General features: G+C 54.3%; 1 protein-coding gene across 2 annotated transcripts; it reads left to right on the top strand.

Annotated features, from left to right (window-relative positions):
* The first annotated feature begins 14541 nt into the window (after window positions 1-14541).
* On the top strand, window positions 14542-18817 carry NXPH3 (neurexophilin 3). Of its 2 annotated transcripts, none has more exons than XM_059907124.1 (2): window positions 14542-14752; window positions 17134-18817. In XM_059907124.1, the coding sequence occupies exons 1-2, from the start codon at window positions 14699-14701 to the stop codon at window positions 17836-17838; spliced, it is 759 nt and encodes a 252-aa protein (XP_059763107.1). In that variant the 5' UTR covers window positions 14542-14698; the 3' UTR covers window positions 17839-18817. The 2 variants fall into 2 exon arrangements, with proteins under 2 accessions (XP_059763107.1, XP_059763108.1); XM_059907125.1 differs by lacking the exon at window positions 14542-14752 and adding an exon at window positions 15843-15906.
* The last annotated feature ends 1919 nt before the right edge of the window (window positions 18818-20736 follow it).

Genomic DNA, 20736 nt, shown 5'->3' with positions numbered 1-20736 from the left:
GCCCAACACAAGTTCCCTAAGGGCCCCAGGAGTCAGCGCCCGTTGAAGTGGTCATCCGAGCTGGGAGAACCTTGGCGACTCCTGCGTCAATCCCTATTTTGTCGCTGGGAAAACTGAAGCTAAGAGAGGGGAGATGATTGACCCCAAAATGGGCTGGCACCAGGGACTAGATTATGGGGCTGGCTAAGTCCCAGTGCTGGTGCCATGGGATGGTCTGGGATTTCCCAGTCACCCCCACCGCCACGCTCCCCACCAACCACCCCGAATCGACCTACATCCGGGCAACTCCAGACAGGTCTCCCAGCCCCGCCTCTGCCCCACCCCTTCTACCCAGACCCCTCCTATAACAATTCTCGAACCTCCCCGTCTCGCCACCAGCCCCCTCCTCAGACACCATACCCCCCAATCCTCTTCAGCACCCCCGTCCCCCAGACTCAGGAGACTACCTGTGCTCCGCAACAACCAACGATTTCCCACGTAAAGCCTTCTGCTTTTCTCTTATTTTTTTCCCCAGGAAATGAAAACTTCAATTTATTTCTTTTCTTTTTTTTTTTTATTAACTTTATTGGATTTTCTTTTTAATTACAAACCACAGTACTACATGTTCTTTGTAACAGCTAAACAAACCAGAGGTATCTAAAGAAAAAGTCGATAATCTCCTCTCTCCCTTTCCAGCCCCTCACCCCTGAGATCACTAACGTGGTTGAAGGGGTGTTGTCTTTCCTTATTGCTCTAAGGCTGTTCACTCAATAGGTAGGAAGACTTGAGACCTGCTGTGCATCGGGCCCTGTGCTAAGCCTGGGCTACTGGGGAAAATAAGAGAACAGCCACGATGCCCACTGCCCTCAAGGGGCTTACATTCTAGAAGGGGGAGGAGAGGCAATAGAGAGTAAATAAGAATATTTCAGGCAGTGATGAGTTCTCTGGGGGGAAAATGGTGGGGTGATGGGCTGGGAGTCATGGGTTCTGAGGCAGGGACCCGGCGGCTTTGGGTGGAATTGCCAGAGAAGGGCTCTCTGAGGAGGGACGTTTGAGTTGAGGCCCAATAGAGGGCGCTGTAGGCCACTGTTTGAATGTCATTCTAAGGGCACCAAAAAGCCACTGAGCATAGGAAGGAGTTGCACAAGGACCCCTTGGGAGAATGGATTGAGGGTGGGCCAGTATGGCTGCCATGAGACAGAGGGAGAGAGAGAGAGAGATTTCTACTTTTAGATATTCCTTCTTTTTATATAAAAATGGGCTTAGACTACATACATTGCTCTGCTCATGTTCTTTTTCCTTCCAGTGCTTCAGTCAGAAAATGCAACTCCAGTTCCAAAGGGTTGGCAGGTCACACACTCTGGGCCGCCAGCACCCCTCAGCTGCCACAGCCCTGGTGGTTAAATCAATCTTTTAATTTTTCCAATCCAAAGGGTAAAAAATACATCACAGCAATTTAAGCAACAAAATTAATAAAGTAGTATTGGATTATAACCCAAAGTATAAAATAAATATCCATGGGTCCATACGGACTTAAATACATGATCGAATAAATTAATAAATGGGGAAAGAAGAGAGACATCTCCGGTGCAGAAGAATTCCAAGTAAATGATGTAGGCACTTCATCCTAAAAGAGAAACATATAATCCCCCACTCCTTAACTGGGGGCTGCACATAACGAATTCCTTCTAAAGAGTATAGCACGGAAAGAGGCCGGTTAGGGAGTGGGGAATAATTTTACAGGAAAAAAGCCTGACGAACACTACTTCAGCCAGGCAATCAAGGTCAACAACTGTCATAAGTCATGTTGACAGTATTTGTTACCAAGTCCAAATTGGCCCGTACTGCTCGCCACACAACAGGCAATAAATCGGTGAGTAGTTCAGGGCAAGGAATAGCAACTTTATTTGGCAAGCCAGCAGATGGGGAAGATGGTGGACTAGTGTCCCAAAAAGCCATCTTGGCTGGGTTTGGGTGCAGTTTCTTTTTATTTATTTATTTATTTATTTATTATATTTTATTTTTGGCTGTGTTGGGTCTTCCTTTCTGTGTGAGGGCTTTCTCCAGTTGCGGCGAGCGGGGGCCACTCCTCATCGCGGTGCGCGGGCCTCTCACTATCGTGGCCTCTCCCTTTGCGGAGCACAGGCTCCAGACGCGCAGGCTCAGTGGTTGTGGCTCACGGGCCTAGTTGCTCCGCGGCATGTGGGATCCTCCCAGACCAGGGCTCGAACCCATGTCCCCTGCATTGGCAGGCAGATTCTTAACCACTGCGCCACCAGGGAAGCCCCCTGGGTGCAGTTTCTTTTATAGAACAAAGAGGGGGAGGTGAGGAGGTAAAGTTAAAAAGGCGATAAGTTGCTGCAAATATTTCCTGGTTCCGGCCAGACTCTGGAGGGGATGTGTTAATTTCTTCTTTCCTGCAGCCATTCACAGGTGGACCTGGTCAGGATGTTTCCTGTGAGCTAACGCTCAGGCATGGAGGCAGGGTTCCCAGAGATGAGCCATTATGTATACTTTAAGCTCTAGGCAACATCCTTTCACTGATTAACTTGTAGCAAAAACAATATAATACAAAGGTTAAAGTAAAAGAAACAGATCCAATATGGAGTCAGGTTTGTTCTTCCCTATTACATATGTACCCTTGATATGATGTGATAAGAATGGCGCTTTACCTCTGTGGTCAACCTCCCAAAAATGCATAGCCCCAGTCTATGAGGAAAAGATCAGACAAATTCCAGCAGAGGAGCATTCAACAAAACACCTGACCAATACCCCTCAAACTGTCAAGTCATTAAAAATAAGAATGGTCTGAGAAAAGGTCACAGCCAAGAGGAGCCTAAAGAGATTAAATGTAATGAGGTGTCCTGAATGGGACCCTGAGACAGAAGAATGTAAAAACTAGGAAAATCTGAATAAAGTATGGACTTTAGTTAATAATAATATACCAGTATTGTTTCTTTAATTGTAACAGATATACCATACTAATATAAATTGTTAATATTAGGGGAAACTGTGTATGGGGTGGGGGGAGGGGTGTCTATGGGAACTCTCTGTAGTACCTGCTCAATTTTTTCTGTAAGTCTAAAACTGTTCGGAAAAAATAAAGTCTACTAGTTTAAAAAATACATATCTCATGCAACTGACAAGGGCTTAATTTCCAAAATATACAAACAGCTCATACAACTCAACAACAACAAAAAAACCATAAACAACCCAATCGAAAAATGGGCAGAAGACATAAATAGATATTTCTCCAAAGAAGACATACAGATGGCCAAGAAGCACATGAAAAGCTGCTCAACATCACTAATTATTAGAGAAGTGCAAATCAAAACTACAATGAGGTACCACCTCACACCGATCAGAACGGTCATCATTAAAAAATCTACAAATAACAAATGCTGGAGAGGGTGTGGAGAAAAGGGAACCTCCTACTTTGTTGGTGGGAATGTAAATTGGTGCAGCCACTATAGAAAACAGCATGGAGGTTCCTCAAAAAACTATAAATAGAGTTGCCATATGATCCAGCAATCCCACTCCTGGGCATATATCCAGACAAAACTATAATTCAAAAAGACACATGCACCCCTATGTTCATAGCAGCACTACTCACAATAGCCAAGACATGGAAACAACCTAAATGTCCATCAACAGACGAATGGGTAAAGAAAATGTGGTACATATATACAATGGAATACTACTCAGCCATAAAAGAGAATGAAATAATGCCATTTGCAGCAACATGGATGGACCTAGAGATTATCATACTAAGTGAAGTAAGTCAGAAAGAGAAAGACAAATACCATATGATATCACTTCTATGTGGAATCTAAACTATGACACAAATGAACTTATCTACAAAACAGAAACAAAATCAGACATAGAGAACAGACTCGTGGTTGCCAAGGGGCTGGAGGAGGGATGGATTGGGAGTTTGGGATTAGCAAATGCAAACTATTATATATAGAATGGATAAACAACAAGGTCCTACTGTATAGCACAGGGAACTATATTCAATATCCTGTGATAAACCATAACGGAAAAGAATATGAAAAAGAATATATATATGTATAGCTGAATCACTTTGCTGTACAGCAGAAATTAACACAACATTGTAAATCAACTATACGTCAATAAAATAAGTTTTAACAATACATATCTCATTGTTGTTTTAAATTGTATTTCCCTGACACCTTCTGAGGCTGACTGACTTTCTTTCCATATACATTTTCTGTCAACTGCTTGTTTATACTTGTGCCCACTCTTTTATTTTTTGCCTTTTTCTTATTGGTTTATAAAATTTTTTCATAGTAAGGATATTAACCGTTTGTCTATTACACACGTTGCAAAGGTATTTTTTTTCAGTCTGTTGTTGACCTTTCTATTTTGTTTGTGGAAACTTATGTCTCTCTGAAATACTTTCTTCTGTAACCAAATCTTTCTCTCTCTCTTTTTTTTTTTAAAGAGAAAGTCTTTTCTTTTTTAATTAATTAATTAATTAATTTATTTGGCTGCATCGGGTCTTAGTTGCAGCATGCAGGATCTTCATTGTGACACGCGGGCTTCTCTAGTTGTGGCGTGTGGGATCTAGAGCACACGGGCTCAATAGTTGCGGCACGCAGGCTTAGTTGCCCCGTGGCATGTGGAATCTTATTTCCCCGACCAGGGATCGAACCCACATCCCCTGCAGTGGAAGGCGGATTCTTAACCACTGGACCACCAGGGAAATCCCTTTCTCTCTCTTTTGTATGGCTTCTGGGTTTCCTGTTCCCACAAGGTTAAAGAATTATTCTTCTAATTTTTCTCCTAATATTTTTAGCTTTTATTTTTCACTCTAAAACTTTAATCCATCAGGGATCTATTTTGTAGGTGTTGTCAGGTCAGAGGGGAGGATTTGGCTTTATTTTCTTCCCGATGGGTCACCGATATGGCAGCACCATTTATTAAATAAATCGACTTTTCCCCTAAATTGACATTCCCCTTTAATAAATAAGTTCCCCTATAGATCCTTACATCTGCGTCTGGGAGACTGAATTCCCCAGTTCTCCAGGCTGTCATCAACATCCAGCTCAAGAGCCCATACCCACCTTCTCCTTAAAGGCTGTAATTCCCCGCCCCATTCCTCCCAGCTGGAATCAGCCTTATCCCCACCTGACTTCCCATGGAATTCATTCATTCAAATTGCATACACATTTATTGAGCTCCTCCTGAGTGTCAGGCATTGGACCAAAGAAGACTGTCTCTGTCTTCTAGGAATTCACAGTCTGGGGAGAGAACGGAGAACAAAGTGAGGACAGGTGACTCTGGGGAAACAATGGTGGGAGAGGTGTCAATTCCATTCAGAAAAGCTTCAAGAAGGGAGTGATGCCTGAGGTTGGTGAATGGTCCAATGAAGAGCAGGTGTTCACCAGACAGCCACGGAGGAAGGGGCCGCCAGGTGGCAAGAACTGTGTGTACAAAGGCACCGAGGCAAGGCAAAGCCTGGTGTGTTTGGGGAGCTGCAAGTGGTTCAGAGGCCCCAGGAAAGGAGTGCCAGTAGAGAAGAGAAAGCAAGGGGCAGGCTGGAGAGATAAGCGTGAGACAGGCTGGGACCTGGAACCTGGGACCCTTTGCTGCAATGCTTGCACCTGGACAAAATACAAAGAAACTACAAGGGACTAAAAATAACTGCGTGCATGTACAGTTGGGGCAAATTATGGACAAAAAGATACAAAAAGACCAAAAATCCCAATTGCCACTTTTGAAGAGCCGAGAGCAGAAGCAGGGTACTGCGCATGCCCCCTGCACACAATACCACCGAAGGGGTAAGCAAACCCCCTAAGCCCCCCCTCAGGCATGACCCCTGGACACATATAAGGAACCAGCTTGCCCTCCCTTCGGAGAGTGAGTGAGCAGGGGGAATCTGTTGCTTGTTCTCACTCCCCCCTGCTGCAGCAGGGGCCCCAATAAAGCCTTGCCTCAATTTCTTGTTTGGCCTCTGGTCAATTTCTATTGATTAAGGAGGTCAAGAACCCTGGTCCGTAACAAGTGGGGCCAGAGCACATGCAAGTGTACTGCAGAGTCTGCCATTTCTCCTGAGAAGCACAGTGCGGCAGCGAGTGCACCGACGCTCATTTCCCATCTCCACATTCTGCCCAGGCTGTCATATACTTAGTACTTTGCTTTCAGTTAGCTACTCTTTTTCCCTAAAATAAATTAATTTTAAAGGGTCACTTTGTATCACCTCCATAAATGGGAAGCCAGTATCCCTTGCTATAAATAAAAGAAAATAGAACAAAAGCCTTAAAAGGAAACATATTTCTATGAAAATTAAAATTGTTCATCTGTACTATTTTTTTTAAAGGAATCTCCCAGCCAACACAACAAATACTTCACTTTAGGACACACTGGTGTGGTGAGTAAAAGCATGGGTTCAGCAAGCCAGGCCACCTGGGTCCAAATCCCAGCTCTGAAGAGTATTAGCTATGGATCCTCGGGGAAGCCACCTTATCTCCTGAAGCCTCAGTTTTCTCATCTGTAAAATGTGGTAATAATAGAAACTACCTCATTAGGTTGTGTGATTAAATGAGAGGATTTTGGTACCATTTCATGAATGTTCTCAAATATGCATTGTCTAAACTAGGGGGAAGGCTGCGGGAAGCCTTCCAAGGATTTGAAATAGGAGAAGGAGATCATCTAATTTGCATCTTGGAAATTAATCTCCCTTTGGCGTCGGGTAGGTAAGGAATGACTGGGAGAGACCATTCCGGGCTGCTGTGGTCCCAGTGAGCAATGATGGAGTCCTGAAGCCTCCAGTGGGTTGGAGGAGATGCAATCGGACATTGGGAAGAGAGACAGGGGGCAAGGCTGGCACCAAGATTCTAATGAGGTGGATGGTGGAGCCCTTCAAGGAGGGAGGAACACAGGAGGCCACAGGACTGCGGTTCAGGATGTGAAAAGTATGATTTTGTATACTTGGAGTTGGCAGAGTCTGTGGAATCCCATGTCCAGAGTTGGCTGACTTTGGGCCTGGCGTTCAGGAGTGAGTAGGTTATGCATTTGGGCTGAGGTCAGTCCCCAACCCCCAAGCCTGAAAGGCTGCAGAGCAAACCAGTGCTGAGTCTGCATGAGGCAGGTGTGGGCAGCCGTGGTGGTCCAGGGCAGAACAGGGGTCAGAAAAGCACCCCCAGTGGCGTCCTTCCTGCTGTCTCTTCATGGCTGCAGCTGACCCTTCCAGGAGTGGCCTGACTGAGGTCCCTCTCAGCCTGTGGCCACTCCCAGGCTCATTCCCCCCATGTTCTGCCCTATATTGAAATGTGGGAAGGGCTATGGCATCAAGGGGGAACAGTGATGACCCCAAATGGGGTGGAGGGAGAATACTAGGGAAGTCTTCCTCCTGAACTCTCTGGGGTCTCATCTGGCTACCACCCCAACCCTGCCCCCCTCCTCAGCGCCCTTCCACTCCCCCTGCCCCATCTTTGATCAGATTTGGAATCGGAAGGTCTTGATTGCATCTCCCCAACAGAGGCTCAGGTCAGTGCTGCTCTGGGAAGCCCTTCAACCTCCTGGATCCCCCTGACACTGTCTGCTCCTCATCCCACCCCCCACCCCCCGCCCCCACCCAGCGGTGCCCAAGAGTTTAGATAGGAGTTCCTTGAGTGGAGGTTCCGGTTGTCCTTCCTTCCGCCGCCAGGCGTCACCATCGGCCTGGAGATGGAAGGCGCAGGCAGGCCGTCTGGACGCCCGGGCGACCGTCGGAGGGCGAGGGGGTGATGCGCCCTGCCAGCCCTATGGGGGGGAGGGGAGGGGACCCTGAGGGGTGGACGCCTCGACCTCCGGAGGAGGCTGCCACTGGGCGCTCTGGACCCAGTGTCTGTCGGGGGTCCAGAGGGGCGCGCGCCCCTGAATTCGGGCCGGAGTGGAGGCGAACCCGAGGGCCAGCGTGCAGGTGAGCGTGGCCTCTACGCCCACCCTGCGCCCCTTCCGTGAAAAGGAAGCGGGAATTTCTCACTACAGATGTTGTACTGACCCTTTCACAAATAAAGAACTCGAGGCTCCCTTCCCGTGCCCGAGGGGGTACGACCCCCCTCCCCGTCTCAGTCGAGGCTATTTTCACTCCAGAGCTGCCTCCCTGCAAGCTCCTGGTCCGACAGCGACGTGAAAGCCTGTGGTTGAATGAATAACTGAATGCGTATATAAGAATAGGCGGCATTTATTGAGCACTAACTATATGCCAGACGCTGTTCCCAACAAGTTTATACATGGATACTGTTATTATCCCTATGAAGAAACCGGGCACAGTGAGGTGTAGTCATTTGCCCAAGACACAGTGTCAAATGCAGGATTGGCACCCAGGGGATCTGGCTCCAGAGCTCGATCGCGCAACGACGTCTCTGAGCAGCACAGGCCCTTCGTTGTCTTAAGGCGTTGTCATCAAACGCCTGGGCGCCGGGCACTGGCGAGCGAGAGGGGGCAGCGCGGCGGGCAGGTGAGGCCTCGCCTTCCTCGCGATGCAAAGCGTCCGCAGGCAGCCTCCCAAGTGCCCACCAGGCGGCGCGCTGACCCCACTCACGTCTGAAACGACACGCCCGCGCGGTCTCCCTATCATCCCTCCAGGAGTTGGCTTTGACCACGGCGACCTGTGTCCAGCCGACAGGTGGAGAACAGATGACCTGGTGCCAGGTGCGGGGCCCCTGCCAGGTGCCCTGCAGTCTAGCGGTGCAATTCAGGCCCTATTTCTCCCCCTTGCTTCCCACCTCCGAAGATACTGACAAGTAGCTGGAAGGGCCATGGCCAGTTTCACTGTTTACAAAGCACTTTCCACCAGCTCAATGCAGATAAAGGACCAAGGTGTACATGTGCCCAGTAGAGAGCCAGATGTTCTCACCCTCACCAAGTCCTCACCCCAGGAGAGGGGCAGTGTGATCCCCCTTTACGGGGGGGGAGGGCAGCTGAGGGCAAGGAAGACAAGAGGTTCTCCCAAGATCACCCACACAGCCGATCTCAGAGCAAGACCCTAATCCAGGAGTGCTGGACCCCACGTCCTTATCCCTTCCTCTCAACAAGAGCACACGTGGGAGCCTTTACAGCCAGAAGGAGGGCCCTTCTGGCTGGAGAGACCTGTGAGAGGCAGGGGCATAGACAAAATGACCCCTCAAAGCCAGAGGCAGGAGGCAGGCACAGTGTGGGATGTGAGTAGCTTCCCTCAGGCTTCTGAGGCCAGGGGGTTCCCACCTGCTTCCTGGCTCCCCTGTCCCTCCCCTGCCCCATTCCCCCTCTCTTCCATCACTCTTCCCTACATGACCGGCCCTGGCAGCCCCATTCTGCACCCTCGCTGTGCTCTGTCCTTTGCGAGCTCCTCCCACTCTCACCTCTGATAACTCTCGAGGCTCACACACCTCCCAGTCTGGTCCCTTCAGTGGGAACTCCACTCTGCACCCAGCTCTTCGCTGCACCTGAGCACCTGAAGCACCTAACGCCACCTGTCCAGGGTGGGGCTCTGCATCCTCCCACAAACCTGCCCTCTGTCCTGTGTCCCCCGGGCCAGAAAGCTGGGGGCATCTTTGACCCCTCAACCCCAGTCCTAGAGCCTAACTCCTCTCCATTCCACTCCTTAAATGTCTTTCAAGGCCATCCCCTCCTTCCCATCCCCAGGGGTTCTGCCCTAACCCAGGACATCATCACCTCCCAGCTTCCAGTGTCACCCACTCTCTTAAATCCTCTGCCCTCAGAGTGATCTTTCTAGTGATCGTTCTAAAGTGCAAGTCTGCCCCTTGTTTAAATGTTGTAAATTAAAAACTTGTAATACAAAACAAACACCTTAATCACGGGATGAAGCCCCAAACCTTTCACTAGACCCATAAAGCCCTGAGCAGTCCAGCCCCCGCCCACCTCTCTGGCTCTCTGTCTCACTCCCCGCTCCTTCACAATCCTTACTGCCTTCAGCTCCTCCAAAGCACCAAACTCTTCCCAGTCTCTGAGCCTTAGCATGCGCTGTTCCCTCTGCCTGGAAGGCCCCTCCCCAGCTCGATGGCTGGCGACGCCTCCTCACCCTTCTGATCCCAGCTGAAACGTCACATCTCACAGAGATTTCCCTGACCACTTCCAGGTAAAGTGGGACCCCTACTTAGTTTCTCTCTTACTCAGAACTTGCTGATCTTCTTCCTTCATACCACCTTCCAACATCTCAGAGCTGGGTTTTTGTATGCTTAGCTATTTAATCTCTGTCTCTCCCAGAGCCCAAATTCTCCACGCGAATAAGGACTGCCATCTCTCAATCACAGCTGTACCCTCACACCCAGCCCAGGGCCCGACATAAAAGTAGACACCCGATAACTATTTGTGGAACAAATGAGTCTTTCATCTTGTCCTCATCAGAACCCCATTCCCAGCCTTTCTTTCATCTCTGGCCTTTGCATGAGATGCTTCCTCTGCCTGGAAGGTTCTTTCCTTCCCCTCCCACCTGAGCTGATCCACATATCACAAGACCAATTTCTCTGGGATTCGTCCTTGGCCCGCTCATTAGAATTAGGGTTTCCCTCTGGGCTCTCCTGGTTCCCTCTATGTAGCATTCTATCATAATACTTAAAAATTGCAATTTTCCAGGTAAACATGAGAGATTGATAGCAATAATGATCTACTCCCACCTCTCCCCGGCACCTCTGCTCCAAGTGGCTCAAGGGCATCCATTCTCTGCCTTTCAAACCATCAGGAGCCCCATTTCCTATTTATTCAATAAGCACTGATCTGGCACCCCTCTGTTGTTTTCTTTCCTGCAGCACTGGGGTGGTCGGGAGGAGGGGAGGCATATAGACAGGATTCTTCCAAAGGTGAGACTGAGGCAGGCGAAAGCATCAGAGGTGCTAAGCAAATGCCCAGCCAACCCACATCCAGGGTGCAAGTGGGTGCCAAGGAGGCTGGGGGCCGTGGGGCGGGACTAGCAGGCTGAGTTCTTCGCCTTTCGTTGGGCATCTGCTGTGTGCAGGGTGTGGTGGGGAGGGGGTTGGGGATAAGAGGAGAGGTGAGCCTGAACGGCAGACAAACCTGGGGTTACCTCCAGCACAGCTGCGCACAGAGTTCACTGAATCTGCCGTCTGTCTCCCCACCCTGGGAACAGGTGGAAGGACCAAGGTTGGGTAGAGTTGCCAGAGGAATCTCGGCCAAACCCTGTGGTCACTTTTATGTCTCTACCTTGCCAGGCTGCTCTGCTCCTTTGAGCTGCTGCTTGTCTCCTCTATGCTGACACTCCCCATACACCAGTTTATCAGAGTGAAGTCCAGAGACCACCTCCATCGGCATTACCTGGGAAAGGGGCAAAAATGCCTGGTTCTGAGCTCCCATCTGCTGCCCTTGGGGTGGGGCCCGAGCATCTGCATGTGTACAATAACCTCTGCTTGGCACTCTCAAGTGTGAGAGCCCCAGTGCTTCTGCTGCTTCCAGGATCGGCCCACACGCCCTCCTTGCCCCTGGCTGCCGGCTCCTGCCTGGGATCCTTTGGGGGCTGCTCTTCCTCTGCCCACCCCTTAAATGCCAGGGTGCCCAGGGGTCCTCCATCCAAGCCCCTTGTTCCTCTTGCACATCCACACCTCCAGTACCCCCGGCTAGACTTTCTTCTGCCCTTGGTTGGCCAACAGCACCCAGACTTGACATGACTGATACCTCCCCACTTCCCCAGAAGCCACCTTCTACCCCCAACACATCCCCCTGCATGTAGTGCCCACCTCAGCGAGCATCCTGCCTATTGCCCAAGCCAGAAATTTGGGTATCATACTTGACTCTCTGTCTCCCTTCCTTCCTCATTTCAGCAACAACTCAATCCTGATTTGCCTCCTAAAGATGTTTTCAGTCTACCCCTCTCTCTCACCCCAGACCATTGCATTTATCCCCTAACTGATTCCTTTCCTCAAGTCTTTCCTCTTTCCAGTGAATTTTCCAACAGCTTTCTAAAATGCAAATCTGACTATAATCACCAGCCCCCTTAAAACCCTTCAAACGATTTTCAAGGTCCTAACCCCCTTGACCTGCAGGAAAGACCTTCCATCAGCTGGTCCCAGCTTGCTGCTCCAACTTCCTCCCCTCCCCTCTGAGCTCCAGTAACAGCAAACTGCTTCCTGTTCTAGCCTCCAGACCTTTGACCATTCATTCAGTCCTTCGGCATCACCTCCTCCAGGAAGCCATCCCTCTCCGATCCCCCCACCGCCCCCGCCACCCCCCACCCCACCCCGCATGGTCCTTGGTGTATCCATACTGCCTGGTAGAGGGATCTGTTTTTCTACTCACCACACTGAGTTATAATCATTGATTTTCATGTCTCGGTTCCACACTACGCAGTGAAATCCTTGAGGGCAAGGATGGTGTCCCATTCGTCTCTGTATCCCAGCCCCTGGCCTGGTGCCTGGCACAGAGGACAGGCTTGGCCAGTGGTTGATGGATGAATGCAGAGGGGAAACTTGAAGGAAGTGACAGCCAGGAAGAGCCAATAGGGCAGTGAGGGCAAGCCTGGTAGGAGGCGCAGCCAGAGCAAATGTGTGGGTAATAGAAAAGCAAGAGCTTCCCTTTATTGAACGCCATGACTGCCTGCCAGCCATTGTGCCTGTGCTTTGTTTGCACATTCAGTCTCATTTAGTTCTTGCAACAACAGATCAAGAAACTGGCATCAGAGAACCAAAGCAACTTGCCCAAGGTCACACAGCCAGGCTTGGAGCAGAATCCAGGGCTGTCTGGCCTGAAAACCTGTGCTCTTTCTGCTGGGTCACACTGCTCTCCTGGGGATAGGACCTCCTGGAGACGGACAAGGAGTGGGCCCAGCTACACATCTGCCTAGCTGAGGGCCGGAACCAGCTGTCCACGCTCAGGCCGACAGCTTCTTCCTCCCAGCCGGACCAGAGGCTCAGAGGCCAGACAAGGATTTATCTGTTCCTCCCTCCCCAGGCTTTGGGTGGAGGAGGGGGGTCTTTGACCAGACATGCACACCCCACCACCACCACCACCAGGGAAGGGCTGCTGCATCCCATACTGCCCAGGGGAATGCAGGGGGCTCTGTGATGCTGTCTGCATTCTGCAGAATCTGTCTCCCTCATCGCACTTGGCCCAGGCTGATATTAAGATTCATCTGCATTCCCCGCGCACCCGCCTGGCAGATGGTGGGGGAGGAGGCTGGGTGTGTGCTGGGGGCTGCAGCCAGAGACCAAGCTGGGCCTCGAGGGCCAAAGCAGAGTGCCCACCCATCCTGCCCCATGGGCCCAGCCCAGGCTGGGGCTGCTCCAAATGCTGGGGTACCTCCTCACCCTCACAGCCTCTGAGGGGTGCTGGGTGCTAGAATCTGACCTTTGATTTTTCTAAGGACTAAAGGGGCCCTGCAATTCCAGGAAGAAAACACAGAGATGTGGGGTGATGGGGGATGGGCCCCACCTTTGGGAATCTCAGATGAGGGTCATTTTCTTCCTTCTCGCCTGGGAGGTTTGCAGAGACTGGAGATAGAGACCCTGCTGGCATAGGAGCCCCACATCCCAGCCTGTGGCTCCCTGGATCACACGGAGGGCAGTAGTGAAGAATGGAGGTACAGCCTCCAGGGAGGCCTTGCCCACCTGGCTCCCCAGCTTCTCGGGACGCTTACCCCTGACCCCAGCCCCAGAATCCAATCTGGACCCTAGTGGCCTTTTCAGCCCAGGGCTCCAGCCAAAAGTTTCCCGTGTCACAGCGACTGGACTGAGAGGTATTCGGGGGAGGCGGGGAGGGTTATCCCTGCCCCTCTGAGTAAAGTAGAAGAGGAAAGGAACTGACTCCTGAACAGAAGGAGTACAGGCTAGACACCTAGAAGAACTTCCCTCAGCACAAAAGCAACTCTTGGGGAGAGAAGTGGACTTTGGGCTGTGGGGATAGGCTACAGTAAGGAAGACGTTCTTTTCTGACTCTCGTAATGAGTTTGGGGAAAATGACCTTTGCAAATTCCAGGTCTCTTGGGATTCAGGGCAGGGCAGCAGATCCCCAATGCTCGCGACCGGGGACAGGCGCCCTGCCCGAGGGGTGGAAGAAGTAGTGTCCCTGTTCCCGAGGCCACCACCCTCTCCCTTCCTCGCCGAGTTACTCCGCCCCCACATCCTGCCCCTTGCGTCCCAAGTCCCTGGGTTGCGGGCCGGCAGGGGAGGAGTTAACTCTGGAGGTACCGGCTGGGCTCACAGTACCTGCCGCCGCCGCCGCCGCCGCCGCCGGTGGGAGGGACGAGGAAGCGGGAGCCGCCTGGGCGCCAGAAGTGCTCCAGTCTGGCGGGGCGCTGCGCGGGTAGCGGCGGCGGGTCTCGGCGCGGCCAGGGGCGTCCGCCAGGGGGCGCGCCGCGACGGGGCGGGAGGGGCCGTCTGGTCTGGGGAATTAGTACAGGGACGAGCGCGCGCGCGGGTCCCCAACACATCTGGGCGAGAGCGGCGGCCGCTGGAACCGAGGGGGCATATCTGGAGCGGCGGAGCCACCGCGCAGCTGGGGCCCTTCGAGGCGCTCGGGGCGCCCATCTGGGACCTCGAGAGGGGGCCGTGCCGCGCGCAGCTGGACCAGGGGAGGGGGGCGGCGGCTGCACAGCTGGACCGAAGGGGGCGGGGTCGGTCCTGGGCGGCTGGCAGAGCGGAGGGCCGCGAGTGGCCTGGGACTGGAGCATGGGACGGCGCGCCTGAAAGAGCAGGGGTGAGGAAGGGCCTGGTACCCTGAGGGGGAAAGACGAGAGAAAGGGGCACGAGAGCAAAGGAGGAAGATGCAACTGACTCGCTGCTGCTTCGTGTTCCTAGTGCAGGGCAGCCTCTATCTGGTGAGTGGTCCGCGGGGAGCGGCGCGGAGGGGCGGGGGCCGGGAGGATTGGGGGAGAGCGCGGGAAGCTTCCAAGCCCGAAAACTTTCTCCCTTCCCCTCAGCATCCCGGGGATGGAGCGGAAGCCTGGAGGCTGGGGGAGAGGGCGGGTCCGAGGCCAGAGACTGGACAGAAAGGGTTAATAGGGGCGGGGAGAGGGTGCTGGGCTGGCCCACCCACTCGGCCTCTGGTGGCGGGAGGTGCGACGGGCACGAGGGAAAATGCCCGCAGCCGTCGCCAAGGGTTACTCGACCCCTTCCCGGGCCCCGGGCCGTGCGGAAGGGTGGTGGGGGATGGTTGTGGAGCTGATGACCTGCCAGAGCAGGGGCTGTGGGCTCTTCCCTGACCTAGGGGCCCCGGAGGGCCCCGGAGGGCCCCGGCGGGCCCCGCGCTCTGGGTCCCGCAGCGTACGAGCCAGTACAGGCGCGGGGCGGCCCCCGCGTCCCTCGCTGCAGCCTTCCCTCCCGCTCCCTCCCTCCCCGCGTGTTGTTTTCCTCTCCTCTCCCGGCTGCGCGCAGCCCGAGCCCCACAGGACCTGGGCAGGCGGCTCCCGCCCCGGGCTCTCGCGGCAGCTGAGCGGAGCGCCCAGAGCCCGCTCCCCGAGCGCTCGCTCGCTCCTCCCCGGCGGCCCAGGACGCGGGGAATCAACCCCAGACCCCAGCCCAGGGCTCAGCTCCCCTCCGACCCACCAATCCCGTCTTGGAGAAGCCTCAGCCCCACCTCTGGGTCTGCCCTTCTCCTCAAAACAATAATCACCTTTGCCACTGTGTGGAAGAAGCCTTCCCTTGTCACATCCCCCCCACCCGGGGCCCTTCTCCCCATCCTCCAGCCATTCAGCTGTGACCCCCGGCGGCCGAGTACACACAGGTCTGCCGCCTGGAGCCCAGCCCCCAGAGCCTCCCCTCCTGCTGTCCCTCTGCCCCACCCTTGGGTCCTGGCAGGCAGGGCCACCGCACACAACCCCAGGCATGGCCAGGGCCAGAACAGAGACCACGAACCCCTTTGGAGCCCTCCAGACCTCAGGCATCCCACATCCTCATCCCAGGGTCGCCAGCAAATCCAGATGCTGCCCAGCTGTGAGCTGGTGCCCCTGGTGCTCATAACGAGACACATAGGGTGAGTACTCTCTTCAAAAGCTGAGCAGACCCACACCAGGCAGCTGTCCTCAGGAAAACTGGTTCACTCCCTGATGCCCTCCTGAGCTGTCCTGTGTTTGAGCTTGTCAGGCTGTCCTGCTGGCCTTCCCCACAGCTCCTTCAGGAAGCCTCCCCAGGTGTTGCCTGTCAATAGAGCTGATGCAGCAGAGGCCAGCCAAGCCTCCGCAGAGCTTTACAGGAGATCCCGTGTGGGGATGGGGCTTGGATAAAATCCCAATAGAAGGACCCATCTGGTTTGTGAGCCCGGGAGTGCAGTGGCTTGGGAGGGCTGACTGTGTGACTTAGCCTTGTAGTGATGTAACCTGTGAGTCTGGTGTCCCCATCTGTGAAGTGGGAATAATAAGAACTCCTACCTCCTAGTATAAGTAATGTCCTGGCATGTTATCATCAGTGGTCCCCTGAGGAGAGTTTGGCCCTCCTGGGTATGGAACTCACCCCAGGTCTCCCTCAAATCCTCCTGCCAAAACCTAAACTGCATTTGTACTTGAGAGAGAATTTCACTGGGTTCTGTTTTCTTTTCCATTGTCTGTTGGTTCTCTTTGCCTCTGAGGGTAGAAACTATCCCAGGATAGGGATGGTGTCTCATCCAACAGACTAGGAAGTCCCAAGAGGCAAGGGCTGTACCCCCATGTCAAACTAAGGGCTCTCTCAGCATAGAGATGGAGCTCTCCTATCTGACTTGGGGCTCTTTGAGGGCAGAGACTGTACCTCCCCCATCAGCCTGGAAATTTCACGGGGGGGGGCCCTAGCTCTCCTATAGGAAAGGGGTGCTCTGTCAACACAGCTTCTTCCATCAGATGAGGGCTCTCCCAAGATCGGGAGCTGGGCCTCCCCCGTCAGACTCGGGGCTCCCTAAGAGTTGGGGCCATGTACCTCTGCTGCCGTGGTCTACTGGAGAGAATTCTCCACCATCCTTCCAAGACTTTGAATAGTGACCAGAGGCAGGACAGGGGGGACAGGAGCTAGGGGTGACCTGAGTGTCAGAACATGAGAGGGAACCACGACACAGGCCAGAGTGCACACCCAACCCCCAGAGTAGGTGGGCAATGTGTAGGGGCCCCTCAGCCCCAAGTCAGGGTGGAAGGGAGGGCAGAGAGATGATGCCGGTGGTGGGGAGCAGTGAACCAGAATTCCTGGGTCTTCTGGGGACCCAGGGTGCTCATTCTCCTCCCAACTCCCTCCACAGGTCATCTGTGGCCAGGATGATGGTCCCCCTGGCTCAGAGGACCCTGAGCATGATGACCCTGAGAGCCAGCCCCGGCCCCGGATGCCTCGAAAGCGGGGCCACATGTCACCTAAGTCCCGTCCCATGGCCAACTCTACTCTCCTAGGGCTGCTGGCTCCACCTGGGGAGGCATGGGGGGTCCTCGGGCAGCCCCCCAGTCGCCCGAACCACAGCCCCCCACCGTCGGCCAAAGTGAAGAAGATCTTTGGCTGGGGTGACTTCTACTCCAACATCAAGACGGTAGCCCTGAACCTGCTCGTCACGGGGAAGATCGTGGACCACGGCAATGGGACCTTCAGCGTCCACTTCCGACACAATGCCACGGGCCAGGGCAACATCTCCATCAGCCTCGTGCCCCCCAGTAAAGCTGTAGAGTTCCACCAGGAGCAGCAGATCTTCATTGAAGCCAAGGCCTCCAAAATCTTCAACTGCCGGATGGAGTGGGAGAAGGTGGAACGGGGCCGCCAGATCTCGCTCTGCACCCACGACCCAGCCAAGACCTGCTCCCGAGACCACGCTCAGAGCTCAGCCACCTGGAGTTGCTCCCAGCCCTTCAAAGTCGTCTGTGTCTACATCGCCTTCTACAGCACAGACTATAGGCTGGTCCAGAAGGTGTGCCCAGATTACAACTACCACAGCGATACTCCCTACTACCCCTCCGGGTGACCCTGGGCAGGCCACAGAGGCCAGGCCAGGAATGGAAGGACGGGCCTGCCCACACAGGAAGCCATCTGTCTGGATACTGGGCAGGGAGAGGAAGGGGCCTCAGGCGGGGAGCGCGGGGGTGGAGAGGAGGAGAGGCCGAGTGGCGCCAGGGCCAAGCCTCAGGTGGCGGGGAAGGGGTCGCAGGTGCTGGCCCCAACCTGAGGCTGTGGAGCAACCAGGACACAGGAGCGCTGACCGAGGAGTGGGTCCTCTGGGCGGCCTCCCAGGGCTTCCCCACTGAGCAATAGAAAGATGCTGGGTCCAGGAGGCCCCTGGAGCAAGCAGACAAATAAAGTCATTGAGAGGAGCCTAAAACCTTGGCTCCCTCCCTGCCATCCTGAGAAAGAACACAACGAGGAGAGGGTTATTTCATTGGTGTGGACAGCAAGTGGGCGCTGAGGATGGCGGAGCTGGGGCTTCCTGGGATCCAGCACCGGGAACTCTCCAGCCCCACCCAGTGGGCAGACCTGAGCCCTCATCCTGGACTGTGGCTTGAGGCTGAAGTGGTGACCTTTGGAGTCTTCGATGTCTTGACAAAGAGACCATCTGCCCCCAGCCAGGGCCCCCCTTTCCAAAATTCCTTCTCTTGCCATTGCTCCCCACCCCCACCCTTGTGCTGAAGGGGACCCTCATCCTTAAGCTGAGACAGGGGGCGATCGTAATTCTCCCAGCACCAAGACCACATGTGGAAGCCCACCCGTGGGCCACGTGCTCCTCCTCCATCCCACTCCTTGCTGGCTCCTCGGGGAACGACCTTATCCAGCGAGTGAGCCTTCCATAGCCAGCCTTGCCCATCAGCCCAGGTCTTGCCAGGACAGAGATGCTGCGTCCCTTGTGGCCCATGGGACCATCAGCAGCTCGGGGCAGGGTGAGGCCACACTGTGGCGGGTGTGCTGGACCTGTCCCGTAGTGTCTGTCTGTGGGGGTGGGGAGGGGGGAGGTTTTGTGAAATCATCAGTTTGTTGACTTCTGTGTGCAGACTCTCGTTCTCAGATCAAGGAATAAAGCTTTCCTGGGCATTGGACTCTGAGTGATTGGGGAGGGGTATGGGAGTGGGGGGGAGGGCCACAGGCACCCCGTGGTCTGGCCGGAGTTTCTCAGATGGCAACAGGACATTTTCTGGAGTCCAGAGCTGCAGGGCTCCAACAGCTGCTGGAGCTGACACTCCAGGGCTTCCCTCTCCACCCCCTTTCCAGCCACGAAAGCTGGGCCGGTGATGTGCCGGGGCTGGTAGGGGGTGAGGGTGGCATCTGCGAAGTAGCTGGGGAGGAAGAGCTCGTAGGTGGGATGGGCCACATAAGGTGTTCCCTGTCACCTTCCTGGATATCCATCTGATGGGCCCACTGGGGTCCCAACACTCTGTCAGTATTTTGCTCTGTGGCCTTGGGCAAGTCCATTGTCCTCTCTGGTTCTCTTTTCATTTTTTTCTATAAAATGAGGAGCTTGCCCAGCCCAGAGGTTCTCAAATGTGAGTGGGCTTCTGAATCCCCAAGAGGGTTGTTAAAACCCAGATTTCTGGGTTCTACCCCAGAGTTTCTAATTCAGTAGGTCTGGAGTGGGGCCTAAGAATTTGCCTTTCTAACGAGTAATGAGTGCCCAGGTAGACACTGATGGTCCCAGCCCAGGGACCACACTTTGAGGGCCGCTCAGATGTCCTCTGAGCTCCTTTCTGGCTCCGGCTTCCTGGGACGAGGAGACACCTGTGATGCTTCTCCTCGTTGTGATTTCCAGCGGCTCCTCCTGCAGAAGTCTCCTGGGAAGGGTCCCTTCAGAGAATCAGGGGTATTGGGTGTTCAGTCTGATGACATGCTCGGGGAGAAACAGGCCAGGGTGGGGTAGGGACAGAGGGGCTTGAAAGCAGCCGTCCCCCTGCCCCAGCCCATAGGAGGGCCTCAGAATGGATAGCTGCCCGGGGCACCTCATCTGGGAGTTAGCCGGGCTAACTCCATTCGAGCTCCATGTGGGGAAGGCTGGGCCCCCACCACCAAGATCACAGTGCCCTCTCTGGAGGCCATTCGAGATCTGCTCTCTTGGGAGGGCGGCGTGTGGGCCCCCTGGGTCCCTTTTGGCCAGGTAGCCAGAGTGAGGAGAGTCCTAGCATGAGGGTAGTGTGCTCTGGCCACCCGCAGCCTGTCTCCCCTGCCCAGCAGCGCTCAGCACGGACTATCGCCCTCACACCGCAGAGCAGAGCTGGGTGGGGTCTCAGGAGCCACCTTGCTCTCGTCCCCTTTGTAGGAAGTGACCCAGAAAGGGTGAGTGACTTGAGCCCGCACTCCTATCCCAGCCTCTTCCCCGCCCAGCCACCGCACTGTGCTTCCGGGGACGTCTCTCCTGAGCAGAGGTTTGAGACTCCCCAGCTCCTTCACGCCACCCTCTCCCTTCCCACCCTAGGGACAGGGCTCGGGCCCTGCCATGGGGGTCTTGGGCTTGCTGGGCTCCCACCTGTGGACACACACTGGAGACCGACCACGAGCACCTCCCACAGTCCCGTGGCTGCGCTGGGCCCCTCCTCTGTCCCGCCTGGCTGAACTGTCAGCAGGGCCGGGGGCCCTCTGACGCACCCCCCGGCTGCTCTCCTCCTGTAGAGAGCCAGATGCTGCCGACAGCTGGAGGGCTGGCCTGCCTGGCACACGGTTCTGCCTACACAGGGGAGGGTGGGTTCATTTCAGTAACTTCATTTTGCCTGCATGCACTCTGCAGCCTCTCCCTCCTTTTCTGCCTTCCCCAGTAACCTGGGCGGCTCCGCTCAGTTAGGACCTTGCTAACAGATTTCCTCCCGAATCGTAATTCTTTTGGAATAGACTTTGCGCCCTACTAGTCTCGCCATCACCAGATACTTCCTGTTCCCCCCTGGTCCCC

Source organism: Balaenoptera ricei, chromosome 20 (genome assembly GCF_028023285.1).
Source record: "Balaenoptera ricei isolate mBalRic1 chromosome 20, mBalRic1.hap2, whole genome shotgun sequence".
Taxonomy (NCBI): Eukaryota; Metazoa; Chordata; class Mammalia; order Artiodactyla; family Balaenopteridae; genus Balaenoptera; species Balaenoptera ricei.
The sequence above is the reverse complement of the archived record's forward strand: the minus strand, read 5'-3'. Positions and strand labels throughout refer to the sequence as shown.

What these genes read in the sequence shown, in the direction of transcription:
- NXPH3 (XM_059907124.1), top strand. Translation starts at nt 14,699, where the DNA reads ATGCAACTGACTCGCTGCTGCTTCGTGTTCCTAGTGCAGGGCAGCCTC. An exon ending in TGCAGGGCAGCCTCTATCTG is followed by an intron (nt 14,753 to 17,133) that starts GTGAGTGGTCCG and finishes CTCCCTCCACAG; the next exon opens with GTCATCTGTGGCCAGGATGA.